Genomic DNA, 14,558 nt, shown 5'->3' on the forward strand with positions numbered 1-14,558 from the left:
GGACTTTCCCTAGACCCTGCCCTGATGGCAAGCCTGAATCTTGAGCCTAGGAGTCACAAGAGTGGGTGTTGGGAGAAGGCAGGGAGCCAACACAGTGGCTCTGAGCCTTTCCTTCTATTTCCTGCATCCGATTCTTTTCCAGCAAGGGCCAGGGCACCTGATGGCCTGGGAGTGGTGCTGTGAATTCAGCATGGATTCTCCTGCTATAGCCAGCAGCCTTGCCCCCTCCTGGCTACACTGTTGCTTGAGCCATAAAGGAATGAGGACAGGTGTTAGGACATGGGACCTGCAGTGCACTGTGCTCAGAAGGAGATGTATACCCATGTGCCCAGTCTTCCTTTCCCTGCCCCCAAATAAAATGGAGGTAAGCCTCCATGTGGCAGGCCTTGGGGAGCACATTCACCCACTGTATGTCTACTCTTCAGGCAGTTTGCCTTATAGTAGCCACTTGGACCTAAGCAAACTCTTAAGTCTATAGGGAAGCGCCCTCCAAGCTTCAGCCAGCCCTTGGGCACTCAGCCCTGCTGCTAGTACATGCCCCCTGGGTGACTGTGTTCTAGGAGATAGCCCTTCCCTGTTTGGACCACCGCAGTAGGAAGGCCAGGGCCACCGGGTACGTGAGGAAGAGGCAGCTGTGGCAGAGCAGGAGCTGTTCTGTGATTGGAGCTACCAGGTGTGAAGCTCCACTTTCCTGCTATAAAGCAGGGGCACACATTCAACTGAGAATGAATGTGCTATTAATTCAGAATAGAAAACATGAAAACTTATTCCTAAAACTCTTATTTTTATATGTGAGAGCAAAGGAAACAATGAAAAGAGGATCAAGTAAAGATGGAGGAGAAAAATTGAAGTAAAGTGAGAGTGGGAAGGTGAGGGAAGCAGAAAAAAGAATGACAGAGAGAAAGCCAGAGACAGGAAGAGGTAACCAACAAGGAACCTCAGGCTAGCTTTGGTGTTCCTACTGTTTCTTCCCCCCCAAGTCCTTTGCCTGGACAGGTCTGCTTGTCCCAGTCAGAGGATGCCCCTCTCCCTTGTTCTCATCCTTTACTCCTTCCACATATGCTTTTTTTTGGAGACAGGGTCTTGCTATGTAGTTCGGGTGGGCCTCAAACTCGAGGCAATCCTCCTGCCTCAGCCTCCCAAGTGCTGGGATTATAGCCATGTGCCACCACGCCTGGCCCACAAATGCTTTTTTTTTCCCCCCACAAATGCTTTTTGGAATAAAAACAGAAACAGCCTTAGATGTGGGCAAATCAACAGGAATGATGCCTTCAGGCCAATGAAGAGGCAGCCTTTCCACCAGGGGCCACATGGTGGACAAACAGTCACACCAGGTTCAAGGCTGAGGAGGAATTGGAGGAAGTGGGCCTGAGTTGCTGTGACTCCACAGAGGGAACATGATGCTGTAGAGCCAAGTCTAGGATAGCTGGGTGCCACAAGCCAGGACCAGAGGACATGCAGATCCTGTTAGGGTTCCTGAAGTCTCCAGATGCCATCTGAAGGTGGCATCTGGAAGGTGGCAGTGGGAAGATCAGATGTCCACTTAAAACTACTCTTCTGGCCAAGTGTGGTGGTGCATACCTGTAAATCCTGCATTCGGGAGGCTGAGGCAGGAGGATAGTGAGTTTGAGCCTAGCCTGGGTGATTTAGCAACACCCTGACTCAAAAAATAAAAAGGGCTTGGATGTAGCTCAGTCCAAAAGCCCTGGGTCCAATCTTCAGTACAGGATGAAAAAGGAGGAGGAAGAAGAGAAAGGGAAGGAGGAAGAGAAGAAAAAGGAGGTGGAAAGAAACACCTATCAACATAATAAAAAAGGCAATCCACAGAATGGAAGAAAATATTTGTAAATCATATACATATCTAGTAAGGAATTGATAAAGGGATCAATATCCAGAAAATACAGAGTTATATCCTACAACTCAACAACAAAGAGACCAGGACCCCGTCAGAGCAGAGCTCTTGATGCCTTGCTGGAGAGCAACATAGAACAATCAGGCATACAACTTTTTCTCCCTCAACATCACATTTATTAAAAAAATTGAACTAGGGCCGGGGATTTAGCTTAGTTGTTCTGCCACCTTGCTTGAAAGCACAAGGTCCCGAGTTCGATCCCCAATACCAAAAAAAAAAAAAAATGAACTAGAGAAGTTGAAAGAATTGCACAAGGGACACCCACAAATCCACAATCTGTGTTATAACTACCCTATCACTCCCTTGCTTTTACCACATATCCATCAGTCTATCTGTCCATCTATCCATCTATCTTATCTTTTTATTGAATTTTAATGTTGTAAATTTCAATATACTTCCTGCTAATTGCTTTAGCACATCATTAGAGTTTAGTATTTATTTCAGGTTATTTTAGGTAATATTTGCATGTAATGAAATGTACAAAGCTTAACCGTGAGGTAGTATTGGGTGGGACAGCTCTTTGGGGCTGCAGGTCATCTGCAGGGACTGTGAGAATCAGTTCAATGGAAACCTGAGAGGCAAGGACCAAATTTAAGGAGAGAGGGCTGGGGATTTAGCTCTGGTTTTGCTGCCTGCTGCGCAAGCGCAAGGACCTGAGTTCAATCCCCGGTACCAAAAAAAATTGTCTACAAATTTAAGGAGAGGCTGGGGTGGAGGGGCCTGGAGGGCAACAGAAGCTGAGAGGGAAGCAGGTAGGAGCTCTTAGGCTACCAGGAATTTTAAAGAAAAGCTGAGCCAAGTTCCAGCAATGCATCTTCTCCTAGAGGGTGGGACTGGGCACCCAGAGGAGTGTTGGCAGGAGAGTGTAGGTGAGTTGACTGGTAGTCCCCAGGGTATGTTACAGTGGCTAGGCCTGGGAGGGATAAGGAGGAGACACATACACACCTCCGCCCACCCTGCATCAGTGTAGAAGGAGGTGAGGGATATGGGGAGGTAGAGAGACAGATATGCCCAGAGATCAGAAAGGGAATGTGGAACTCCAGGCTAATGAGGGCTTCTGGCCCCCTGGAGTCATTAGGTTCTGTCTCCACTCCATAAATCCTAGCCTCAGATGCAGGGCAGGTTCCCTCAGGGGCCTGGATTGACACTGGCCTCTCCTATGGTCACATCTGGCTGATCCACTTTTGGACTAATGTGCCCTGTCCTCTAGCTCCCTGTGGTACCTGCTCCCTAAGCCTGAGGTCTGCCAGCTGACAGATGAAGGCCCTGGATGAAGTGGGCAACAGCCTGCCTTTGTCCAAGGGCCACTGGGAGGCGTATCCCTCATACTGAGACCTGGCTTGTGAGTCACAGAGAGGAAAGGCAGGGTTCACACTGGCCAAAGGGCCCCTCCCAAGAACTTCTGATATAGCTCCTTCATGAGCTATTTCTTTGATGTTTTCACTGTACCAAAATGGAAAGCAGGCAAGCAGCATCAGGCATGATGTCATCGCTGAGTGATCTGCAATACTGAATGCATGCTCTCCTAGGGAGGGCTGGGGCTCAGAGAGCTGCTGCTCCCTGCAGGAACCAAGGCTAAGTGACTCATGTCTGCAGCCCTCCTTTCTTGCTAGTAGGGACAGGGGAAGGGGAGTGGGAAGAGGACCTGTTAGTGCTGGGACCTCAGAGCTTTCTGACGGTGAGGAAGGTTCTGCCCAGAAGTCTCCGGCTATGGCCAGCAGGCTGCATCCCACCTTCTGGGGCTGAGACATAGGGTGGCAGGTCTCATCCCACCAGTACCCCTATGGGGAGGGAAGATGTAGAAGCCTTTCCTAGAGCTGCCCCTAATCCTCACCCTGCCTCAGAGCCCAGCAGAGGAAGCAGCAGGGAGTAACCACCATAGACAGATCACTTACAGCTGTACATTCAACTTAGGGTTCACAGAGCCCCCAGCCTGGTCCCCAAGCCCCTGAACCCTTGATGAACTCCCTAGTTGCCCTTCTGCATATTGAACAGTTTAAGCAAGGAAGCAGTTAGGAGACTTTTCTCTGGGAAACTGCTCTTAGAGTCACACAGTGCACAGGGCCCTGCCTTTATAAACCCCCAGCAGGCTCCTGGAAGAGTACACAGGGCCCCTTTAGGAAGTCACATTCCTGTACCCTCTGTTTCCTCTGCCTCCTAAGCTACTTCTTAACCCTGCAGATCACCCAGACCTTCCCCTGGGCTGAGGTACAAGGGCCTCCATGAAGGGCCCTCCAGCCCTATGAGATAGCAGGATGGATTTCCTTGCTAGCAATAAGTGTCTGGCATAATAGTCCATTTCAGGGTGGCCCAGGGAAGACTCCCAGCTCATCTGGAGTATGAGGAATGAAGCCTGCACATCTCCTGGCCAAGTGCCAGGTTAGGATAGCCGGCCCTTCAGAGAAGTTTCCTGTCATACATGGAAAGTCAGTCCCTCTGGTTCCAGTGGGCAGCAAGTGTAGAGAGTGTCCAGGAGCCAAAGGGGACCTCCTCTGCTGAGCCTCTTGCCATGGAGGCATCACTCTGTGCAGTTAAGGAAAGCTACTGGTCCCAAGCCCAGGACAGGCTGCCACAGGACTGTCTGTGTGCACTAATCCTGAGTAGCCTCTCTCCATACCCCTGGCCTAGCTTGGGGACCTGGGAGTAGGGAGGAAGGGGCTTAGGATGGGCCCTTCCCAACAAACTCCAGAGGAGCTATGAGTGAGGTAAAGAGAGGGAGGGATCACTGGGTCCAGAGAGCTTCTCACCGGTGGCCTCCATGGAAGGCCTGGAATGGTCTATTTGCCTGGGCCCAAGCCCAGGAAAAGCTCAGGGGAGGTTTCTTACCACTGTCTGGAAGAGTCTAGATAGAAATAGCTGCACCCATCTGGGAGATGAGTTACTGAGGGCCGTTTCAGCCATTTCTTGAAGAGATTCTATTTTAGGTGAGATGCCTATGATGCAGCCTGGATGATGGGAGCTGGGGAAAGGAAGGCATTAATGGTGCATTGAATTTTAGCACGTGCCTTTGTTTAGCCCTGTTCAGAATCCAGGGGAGGATCATCCTGGAAGTCTCCAGACTGAAAATTCTACCTCCCAGATCCCTCTTCAGGAAGTCTCCCAAGTTATACTGCAGCCCACAGGTACATGATAGAAATAGGATCTTGGAGGGCCAGGGATTTAGCTCAGTGATGCTGCTGCCTGCCTTGCAAGTGCAAGGTCCCGAGTTCGATCCCCAGTACCAAAAAAAAAGAAAGAAAGAAATACGATCTTGGATATGGGCTGGGCACCCACCACAGGAACTGAATTTGTAGTTGCCACCCTGGGCCAGAGGCTGGGCCTCCCTTCTGGGGACTAATCCCCTCCCAGGTCCCCCTCAAATGAACAGAGGGGCAACGATATAGCTCATGGCAGAGTGTGTGCTTAGCATGCATGAGGCATTGGCTTTGATTCCCAGCTCTCAAAAAACCACAAAAAAGTAAGCAGAAATGGTCTGCCCTTGGGAACGCCAGCCTTGATGAGAGTAAGCCCTCCTCACCTAGAATAAACTTACCAGGAAGTCTTTCAGTGGGGCCCCTGGGATTGAAGTATTTCTTCTGTGGCTTCCTCTGCCCAACACCCACAAAGCTGCACCTAGGTGGGTTAACATTTCCCAGTGGAGGCTGGATTCTCACCTCAATGCTTCAGTATCATCAGTGTTCAAGTTTCTAGAGCTCACCTTGGTCTTTGGGGTGCTCTGCCACTATTTGCAGGGGTGATTTCTAAACCCCTGGGTTGGCTTATGGGAAGCTGAGTGGCCTTCAGAAGAGGCAGGAATGCAGAAAGCACTGGGCTCCTGACTGCCCAGGCTGGGAATCAGGAGCTGAACAGGGCTATCTAGCCCCATCTTGCCAGAAACACTTGCTAGCCAGGTGACAGTAACAGTATATGCTAAGTCATCTCAGATCTCCATTTTCTCTGCTATGATGACAATGAGAAAATGCCTGAAAACATGTCCTCTGTAGTGCTTGACACAATAGGTGCTCACCAGAGTACAGTTCTCCCCTTCCTTGGGTTTTACAGTTGGGCTGATGGTGCAGATGCCCAAATCCAGGCTGCCTACTGGTAAGTCTACCCACAGCAGCAGAAGCGATAGAGCTGTGGGCCTGGGACGCACTCCTGAGGTTGAGCAAAAGAGGCCTCTGCCCCATGGGTAGAACTAGACCTATCCTTGTGCTGACTGGCTTACCAGGATGCATTTAGAACCTCTGGCTGCAGCCATAAATAGGGGAAAACCTTGGCTCCAGACTCAGCTCATTGAAGCACCAAATCTGGTGGCTTCAGCCATACAGGAGCTGTACCCCATATCACTGTCAGGCTTAATCCCACAAGCAAGCATGTCTGGGATGAGGCTTCTCTGGGACACACTTTATGTGCAGCTTGGAAAACACCTGTCCACAGGAGCTGGCTAGGAGCAGGAGATAACCAGGAAACAGATTAGTAGATACTTTTGGATAGAATTAGCTCTCTGAAGAAAAACAAAACAAAACTGGGTGATGTGGTGGAGTGTGCCTGGGCTATTCTCAGAGCAGGCTCTGATGGGAATGTGTTCCTTGACCTGAAAACTAAACAGCAGGCTGGGCCAAGAGGCAGGGCTGGCAAGCACAAAGGCTTGGGTGCAGGAATGAGTTCCAAGGAGCCCTTGGCAAAGCAGGAGACCCACTGTGTTTGGGAGAGGCAGTTAAGGGGAAATGACAGGAAGAAGCCAGAGAGAGGGAAGGCTGGATAGCTCATGAGGCTGTGGTGAAGAGTTCCCGAAGCATGATGGGAAACCACTTAGAGGGGTTTGAACCTATAAGGAATATGCTCTGATTTACAAGTAGGGTTTTCGGAGGAAAAATATGCTAGTGGTTCATAGAACTGAAAGTCTAAGGGTAGACTTAAGGCATAGCCAAATCCAAGAAAGTAATGAAGTCAGGGCTGCTCCTTTGTCCTTTTCTTGACTCCACTCTGTATCTGTTGGTTTTAGGCTTACTATCTCACTGCATATTGGGAGAGAAAACTACTGACCCCTTGAAGAAAAAACAAAAACAACAATTAAAAAAAACCCTCTCCTGTTATTCACTTACAATATCTGTGACACAGAGGGTTCTGATTAGCTTCAAAGGTGAGGTCACATGTCCATCCCTGTATAGGCTCATGGCAGAAGAAACTAAGAGGTATGATCCAAAAATATGGTGAATGTTTACCTTCAAATTTTTTAATACAGTAAAAGACATATTGCCATCAATGCCCCTCAAAATGTTCCCCCCTTGCTTCAAACACACTTCTCATTTTTCTTGCCACTTTCTGAAGCAGTTCTGGAAATCCTCTGTCATGTTTTTAGCTGTACTGTTGTGGATCCCTTGATATCCAAAGCCAGTTCAAAACATTTACCATTCCTGGTCATTTTGACTTTGTGGATAAACCAGAAGTTACATGGTGTCAGGTCTAGTAAATAAGGTAGATGAGGACACATTCCAATGTTTTCACAAGCCTACTTTTTCTATTGAATGGCTCTCAGCACCAGCATTCACCATATTTTTTTATCATATCTTGTAAAGGCATTAAAGGGGACTTCAGAACTGCTTCAAAAAGTGGCAAGAATGATAGGATAAGTGGTGGTGGAGGGAGTGGAGCTTTTGCAAATGTGGAAAGGAGACCAAGAGTTGGAAGGAGTGTGTGGGGGGTATGGAATAAAAAGAAAAAATAATTGAGATGTGTTATGTACATGTACCAACTCCCCATGAAATGTGTAATCATTATGTAGAATGAATGGATAAGTGTGTTCAAAGTGAGGTGAATTAATGACAGTGTCTTTCATTGTAATAATTTTTCTTTGGTACCAGGGATTGAACTTGGGTCCTTCCGCTTTTGAGGCAGGCAGTGGAACCACTGAGGTAAATCCCCTGCCTCATTGTAATAATTTTTAAAATTTAACATTCACCATATATTTTGATCACCCCTTATATACCTCTATCATGTAAATAGTAACACATGGTAGTATTGTTGTTGTCCTGGAGGCATAATTGCCCCCCTTTTTTTCTTATTACCCCATTTTTTTTCTCCTTGTGGCTGGGAGGGTAGCTCAGTGGTAGAGTTCTTGCCTAGCATGCTCAAGGCCCTAGATTTAATCTGCAGCAATGAAAAAAATTGTCTTCCTTAAGAAAAACTAAAGTCTTATCACATTCCAACTTACATCAATCACTTACAACCCATTACTGTTTCTTGAGAGTTTTCATTATATATCTTATCTCCTCAGTGAGACTCTGAGCGCGCGAAGGACAGGAATCATGGGTTCTATTTACCACTTCCTCTCTCAGTTGTCACTCTTCGCCTGCTCACTCTGCAAGATTTTACTGAATGCCTCTTGCATACCAGGCACTACTCTAGGGCCATGCTTTCCCTTTGTTTGTGTTGTCAGAGGTCATTCTGGCTGCTGAGTAGAAATGGTCAGAAGGGAGCAGCAGGCGAAGGAGAGTGACCAGTTGGAGACTTTGGAGACTGCCCAGCAGGAGTAGAGTAGCATGGACTGGTGAGATAGGACTTGGAGATGGACTCCTATGCGCAGATCTGAGGTACAGCTGCTGGGCAGCAAGGATGATTCAGGAGCAGAAGAGTCTGGCAGGCAGGGGTTGGTGGGTGGATACAGGGGTTGGTGGGCTACCTCTGCTCTGCCCCACGTGTCTGGTGACAACTAGAGGGCAGGGAAGTGCCATCTACCATTGACCCTGCTCCCTAGCAGCCAAGAGACGCCGGAGTAGGGGCTTGATGCTCCTGTGTGTGCTAGAAGCTTGCCTTGTTGCCACAGGGCCTGCACTGACCTGGATCCTGAGCACCAGCCATTCAAGCCATGGGCTGACTGTGTTGCTTCCCTCCCCAGGTGAAGGAGTGGCTCTGTCTCAACTGTCAGATGCAGAGGGCTCTGGGAATGGACATGACCACTGCGCCTCGCTCCAAGAGCCAGCAGCAGCTGCATTCCCCAGCACTGTCTCCTGCTCACTCCCCAGCTAAACAGCCCCTGGGGAAGCCAGAGCAAGAGCATTCTTGGGGCCCTGGGGGACCACAGCTGGGCTCCCGCCAGGCTGAGACATCCAGGGCCACCTCAGTGCTGGGGCCTGCCCAAGCAGCTGCCCCTCTAGAGGTGGGGAAGGTGTCTCCTCAGCCCTCTCTCCCCACCAAGCCTTCCACAGCTGAGCCCAGGCCACCTGCAGGAGAGGCCCCAGCAAAAAGTGCCACCACAGTACCCTCTGGGCTCAGTGCCAGTGAGCAGACCCAGGAGGGCCTCACTGGGAAGCTCTTTGGCCTTGGTGCATCGCTGCTGACCCAGGCAAGTACCCTTATATCTGTGCAGCCTGAAGCTGACCCCCAGGGCCAGCCTTCCCCCAGCAAGGGGCCCCCTAAGATTGTCTTCAGTGATGCCAGCAAGGAGGCTGCCCCAAGACCCCCAAGCTCAGGGCCTGGGCCAGCACCTGGAACCAAAACTGAGCCTGGGGCTAGAATGGGACTTGGATCTGGGCCTGGAACCCTGGCAAAGACTGTGGGAATGACCAGTCCAAAGCATGGCAAAGCAGAACATCAAGCAGCACCTAAGACTGCAGCCAAGCCAAAGACCATACCAAAGGAGAAGGCCACCTGCCCACTGTGCCAAGCTGAGCTCAACATGGGCAGCAAAGGCCCCGCCAACTATAATACCTGCACCACCTGCAAACTCCAGGTGTGCAACCTGTGTGGCTTCAACCCAACACCCCACCTGGTAGAGGTAAGAAAGCTGAGCCAGCTTTTGCTCTTTTGGATCTTGAAGAGGGCCCAGGGCCTAGGGCAAGGAGCCATGAAGCCAGGAAGCAGCAATGGGGCTGTCCCTCACACCTGATGCTGCTGGGGGCTGTGCTCCCTTTCCTGGCCTGCCTTGGCTCTTATCTTTCCACTTAAGAAACTGATTGGCACAGTGGCAGAGGGAAATTGTGCCTGCTGCCTCTGATTGGCTGATCAATACCCTGAGGGTTATTTAAGGCTTGGGAGACTCTGAGCTGACCTCCTCATTTCCAGCCACTGTAAGTATGGCCCTGATGAAACATGCCACCTCCTTTACTCAAGACAGGAAAAGCTTGAGGTTCCATCCCGCCCTCAATCTGTGGCCCTCACAAGGGTAGGGAGTTGAGGACCATGGAGCAAAAGGCTGTGCCCCAGGCCCAGGATGGAGCTGGAGGCTTTCTCACAGTGAGACGGACCCACTGCCCAGGCTCCTGCCCAGCCAGCTGGTGTCCACAGTTAAGCCTCTCTCCTGAGGCCATACGTGTAGCTGTCTACTTATCAAAACCATGATCCAAGGGCCAGGGATTTCAAGTTCAATCCCCGGTACCAAAAAAAAAAAACCTCACCATGATCCACATGTTTTCTCCTGACTGGGCTGGGCCTATGGTCTCCTAAGGTCTGCTTATAAGGATGCACAGAGATGCTCTTCTTACCCATAGGAAAGTTTGGGGAGAAGCAGGGTCCAGGGTTGGTCTGTCTGCAATCTCTGCTCCAGGGCAGGGTACTGGGCACTGTGTAGAGCCAGGTAGAAGGGAACAAGAGGCCCAATGTTCTTGAAAAACTTGGAGTCTACCCTGGAGGGCCTGGAAAGGTGGAAGTACTCCAGGTCTGCTGGACCATTGGCCTGGAGGCTGCATCTGCTCCTCCCCCAACCCCATTACCCACTCTCCCTTGCCCAGGGCCACCCATGTGAACCTCACCATGGGTGTCTTTGACATGGCTGGGTATGTCTCCTCAGGGCCTATGATTGGTTAATCTTCCATGTGGATGTGTATCATATCAGGAGATGGCCAATTAAAGACCCCTATCTCCTGCACATCAGTGCCACCTAAGTCCTTTGGACTCAGGCTAAGCCATGCGTGGCTGATGGTAGGGCAGGAGGTGGGAAGTACAAACCTTCACTGGCCTAGGGTGGGACAAGAAAGGAGAGCATAGGGTTGTATGGGCCCTGTGTCACCTTGTTCTGACTTGTGTTGATCCAGGCCTCTGTGGGAGTCCCATTGGAGCTACACAGTATGACCGGGGGATGACTTTGGTCACCACAGGCCACATTTCCAGCATGCAGAGAGGGGCAGCCCTGGGCAAGATGAGTGACCTCCTCACATGATACCATGTAGCCTTCCAGGCCCTACACTGCTACCTTTCCAGGCTTTAGACCCAGTGGCTCACTAGAGGACAGCTTTTCTGGCTGTCAGAGGGAGGAAGGGCACACCAAGGGGTAACTACAGGGCCAGGGGAGCACCAGCTGGGTGCCTTATGCAGGTACAATCAGGTACAAGCTCACTGCTGGTTGGGAGGTACCTTCTGACATTGAGGGACTATGAGCCCCAGTGGACTCATGACCTGGTCTGAAGGACCCTTGTTCCCAAGAGACCTCTCAGTCCACATTTTCTCCCTAAGCAGGATGTGCTTAAAGGGAAGGCAAAACTATCTCTGTCCAAGAGCATAAATATTCCTGAGGCTCCTTTTGGTAGTCCTGGAGCAGGCCACAGGAAGTGCCGAATCAGCCCAAACAAAAATGTTTCAGTCATATGCTGATTCTAGATGAGGTGTCTAGGTTCTGACCTAAGCTTCTCATTAGCTGTTTGACTCTGGCTTTCCTGGGTCCCAAAGCTTCTGCCTCTTCGCTGCCAGCATTGCCCTTCCTCAACTCCCTACAATGTCCTTCTGTCTCCATGCTACCTCCTTGGCCTCCTTGCTTCTACTAGGTCTGGTGACTTTATGGGCCTGCAAACAAAGCTGATAGGTATCCTGGTCCTCCCTCCTCCCAGCTCAGACCCTTTGCTTCCCTCATTGCGGCTCCTAGTTGGTTTTTTTTTTTTTTTTTTGGTACCAGGGATCGAACTTGGGTCCTTGTGCTTGCACAGCAGGCGGCGAAACCACTGAGCTAAATCCCCAGCCCCCCTCATTGCTGCTCCTAATGGCAGTCAAAGGAGGATGCAGCTCTTGTGACCCCTTTCTCTCATAGCTTTGCTGATAGATGCTTTTGTTGCAGAGGGCCTGTCATTGCTCTGGGAAAGTGTGGACAGGCAGCCATAATGCCCCTTCCTGTGGGTCCTACCATGGAGACCCCATCATTATCCATTACCAGAGTTATAAGCCAGGAATCAACTGGAGTTATGTTCAACTCCTCCTCTCACCTCAGCGCCCACTCCATGAACCAAGCCCTTCTAGCTCTGCCTCCCTATCATAGAATCTCACCTCTCCTCTCTATCCTATGGCCAAAATCCTAGTCCTCCCTTCCTTGTCCTCCCATAGCCACCTAGCCAGTTTCACCTGTCTGAATCTTTTGAAGGGCCAGTAGGGAAGAGAAGAACCTCTCCCCTTCAGTATTGCTTTTCTTCACTGAAGCCCTTAACTAGGCAGGCCATGGGCTGTATTCAGTCTCACCTCAGAGAATGGCCTTTGGTGTTTTGAACAGTTTCATCTTCTCTATGGCCTACTTTGTATGTTCTTGGGTAGAGGTTTCTGAATTCTCACCATGTGCTGAGAATCTCATCCTTGGGAGTGGGATAATAGAGGTATCGGTCCTTGTCCGGTTTCTAGGGGTTGGTCTACCAATCTTGCTTGATCAAAGCTAGCCTGCCTGGCTCAGAGTGACTGCTGTGTGTCTGCACAGTGTGAGGCAGAGCCACCATCTGCACCAGCCTGTTGGGAATTTTTCACAACATCTCTGAGCTGTAAAAACTGTTTCCTTCAAGTCCAGAGCATATGATACAAGAAGCAGTAAAATTAGACTCATTTTTTTTCCCCTTGAAACTTCTCTGAAAAAAACCAAAAAAAACCCAAAACAGTGCTTCTGAGTGAGTTATTTCATGATTAAGAGTTGTTGATTCCAACTTTTTAAAAACTATTTATCTTTTTGAAAGATAATAGTACCCCAGATTAATTTTTCATTAACTTTCATTTCAAAATGGAGTGTGTGAAGAAATTAGTGGAATTAGAACTGTTACAATAATATTGCCAGTTTTTTACTTATTATTATTGCCAAAATTCTAGCTGTGCTCTCAAGAAGTCCAGTCTCCCTGAGCAAGGGTCTTGCACCTGGGATGTATGGTGTTTGGCTGGGCTATATGCAGAGGCTACGGTAGGGCATCAGGTGTGAGGCCCAGCTGCCTCCATTGGTGCTCCTCAGGCTACTGCTGAGGTAGTGACCTCAGGAGCCCTGTCCCCTCCCATGAAGAATGGAACAGGAATGCTTTTGTTGGGTTTCTACGAGAGCCAGAAGAGATGCTGTGCCTCACACATTTATGTTTCAGCCAGGAAATTGGATCCAAAGTGTCCCAAAGGACAGTTTCCATAAAGGGGAAAATGAATCCCTACAAGTCCCTCCCTCTGGGCATGAATGGGTACTGTGGCCAGTGCAAGCGCTTGGTCTCATCCAGGACACTACACAGAGAATAAACACATTTAGCACTGAGGCCTGAGAAGAGCACATCCCAGCCACAACACACATCCTGGGGACACCAGGAAGGGTTCAATGCCAGGTAAAAACCCAGAATAGAGGAACTGAGACATGGACATAGGTCTATGTCACAGTCAAAAGAAGAACAGCAGCACTAGTGGTGGCTGTGTCTCAGTCTTTGCCTCTGGGGATCCTTTCTTCTGGGGTTCTGATTCCTTGCCCCCTTTTGGGGTAGTGGGTCTGAGTGTAAACCCCATGGGGTGTAAAACAGGATGTATGTTATGGTGTAACACAGCTTGGACATAGCTCAGCTCCACAAATAGAGATTGTGTGGACTGCAGGCTCATTAAGACAGTGGCAGATCCACAGAGCACGCCAGCTATTGGTTCCAGAAGGCATGAATGTCTCACATATCTGTGGGGCACCTCACCATCTCTCTCTCTCTCTCTCTTTTTTTTTTTTTTGGTTCAGGGGATCGAACTCAGGACCTTGCGCTTACGAGGCAGGTGGTGGAATCACTGGGTTAAATCTCCAGCCCTTCACTATCTCTCTTAGTGAACTCATTTCCCCTTTCTCACCCTAAACAGTGGTATCCTGCTTGCCCCACGGCCTATAATCCCAGCATTCTGGGATGCTGAAGCAGGAGGATTGCAAGTTCAAGCCCAGCCTGGGCAACTTAGTGACTTAGTGAGACCTTGTCTCAAAATAAAAAGATAAAGATCCGGGTATGGTGGTGCATGCCTGTGATCCCAGTACTTGGGAGGCTGAGGCAGGAGGATCGCTACGAGTTTGAGGCCAGCCTGGGCTACATAGTGAGTTCAGGACCAGCCTGAACTACAAAGGGAGACCCTGTCTCAAACCACACCCCCAAATAAAATAAAAAGATAAAAAAGGCTCGGGACATAGCTCAGTGCAAAGGCCATGAGTTCAATCCCCAGTACCAAAAAACAACTACAACAAACAAAAAAACGGTGATACCCTGAGCTACTGAGCTCCATGCATGCAGGCCTACATTTCCCACCTTTCTGCACCCAGAAAGGAGAGGTCAGAGGGAGGCAAGACAGAAGTAGCCATCAGAGTCTCCTCATTGTCCATTCTCTGTCTGCTTGCCGAAGGGACCAAACCAAGGGGTTGTAGGCAGCAGTTCCCCCAGGGCTGAGGCTGGCTGGAGCTCAGTGAAAGAGAGTATAGGAGAATGTGTAAGTGACT

The 14,558-nt window shown here is 49.8% G+C and overlaps 1 protein-coding gene across 2 annotated transcripts in view; it reads left to right on the forward strand.

The window, feature by feature from the left end:
• Positions 1-14,558, forward strand: part of Bsn (bassoon presynaptic cytomatrix protein) — a 102,605-nt gene that overhangs the window by 63,647 nt on the left and 24,400 nt on the right. For both annotated transcript variants that reach the window (XM_004834044.3, XM_087186075.1), the window contains exon 3: positions 8,793-9,671. In XM_004834044.3, coding sequence (XP_004834101.2) covers positions 8,793-9,671 — 879 coding nt within the window. The remainder of the gene's footprint in view (positions 1-8,792; positions 9,672-14,558) is intronic.

This window comes from Heterocephalus glaber, unplaced genomic scaffold (genome assembly GCF_053883595.1).
Source record: "Heterocephalus glaber isolate CG9 unplaced genomic scaffold, H.glaber_assembly_v1.0 deba00001504, whole genome shotgun sequence".
In the NCBI taxonomy this organism is placed as follows: domain Eukaryota; kingdom Metazoa; phylum Chordata; class Mammalia; order Rodentia; family Bathyergidae; genus Heterocephalus; species Heterocephalus glaber.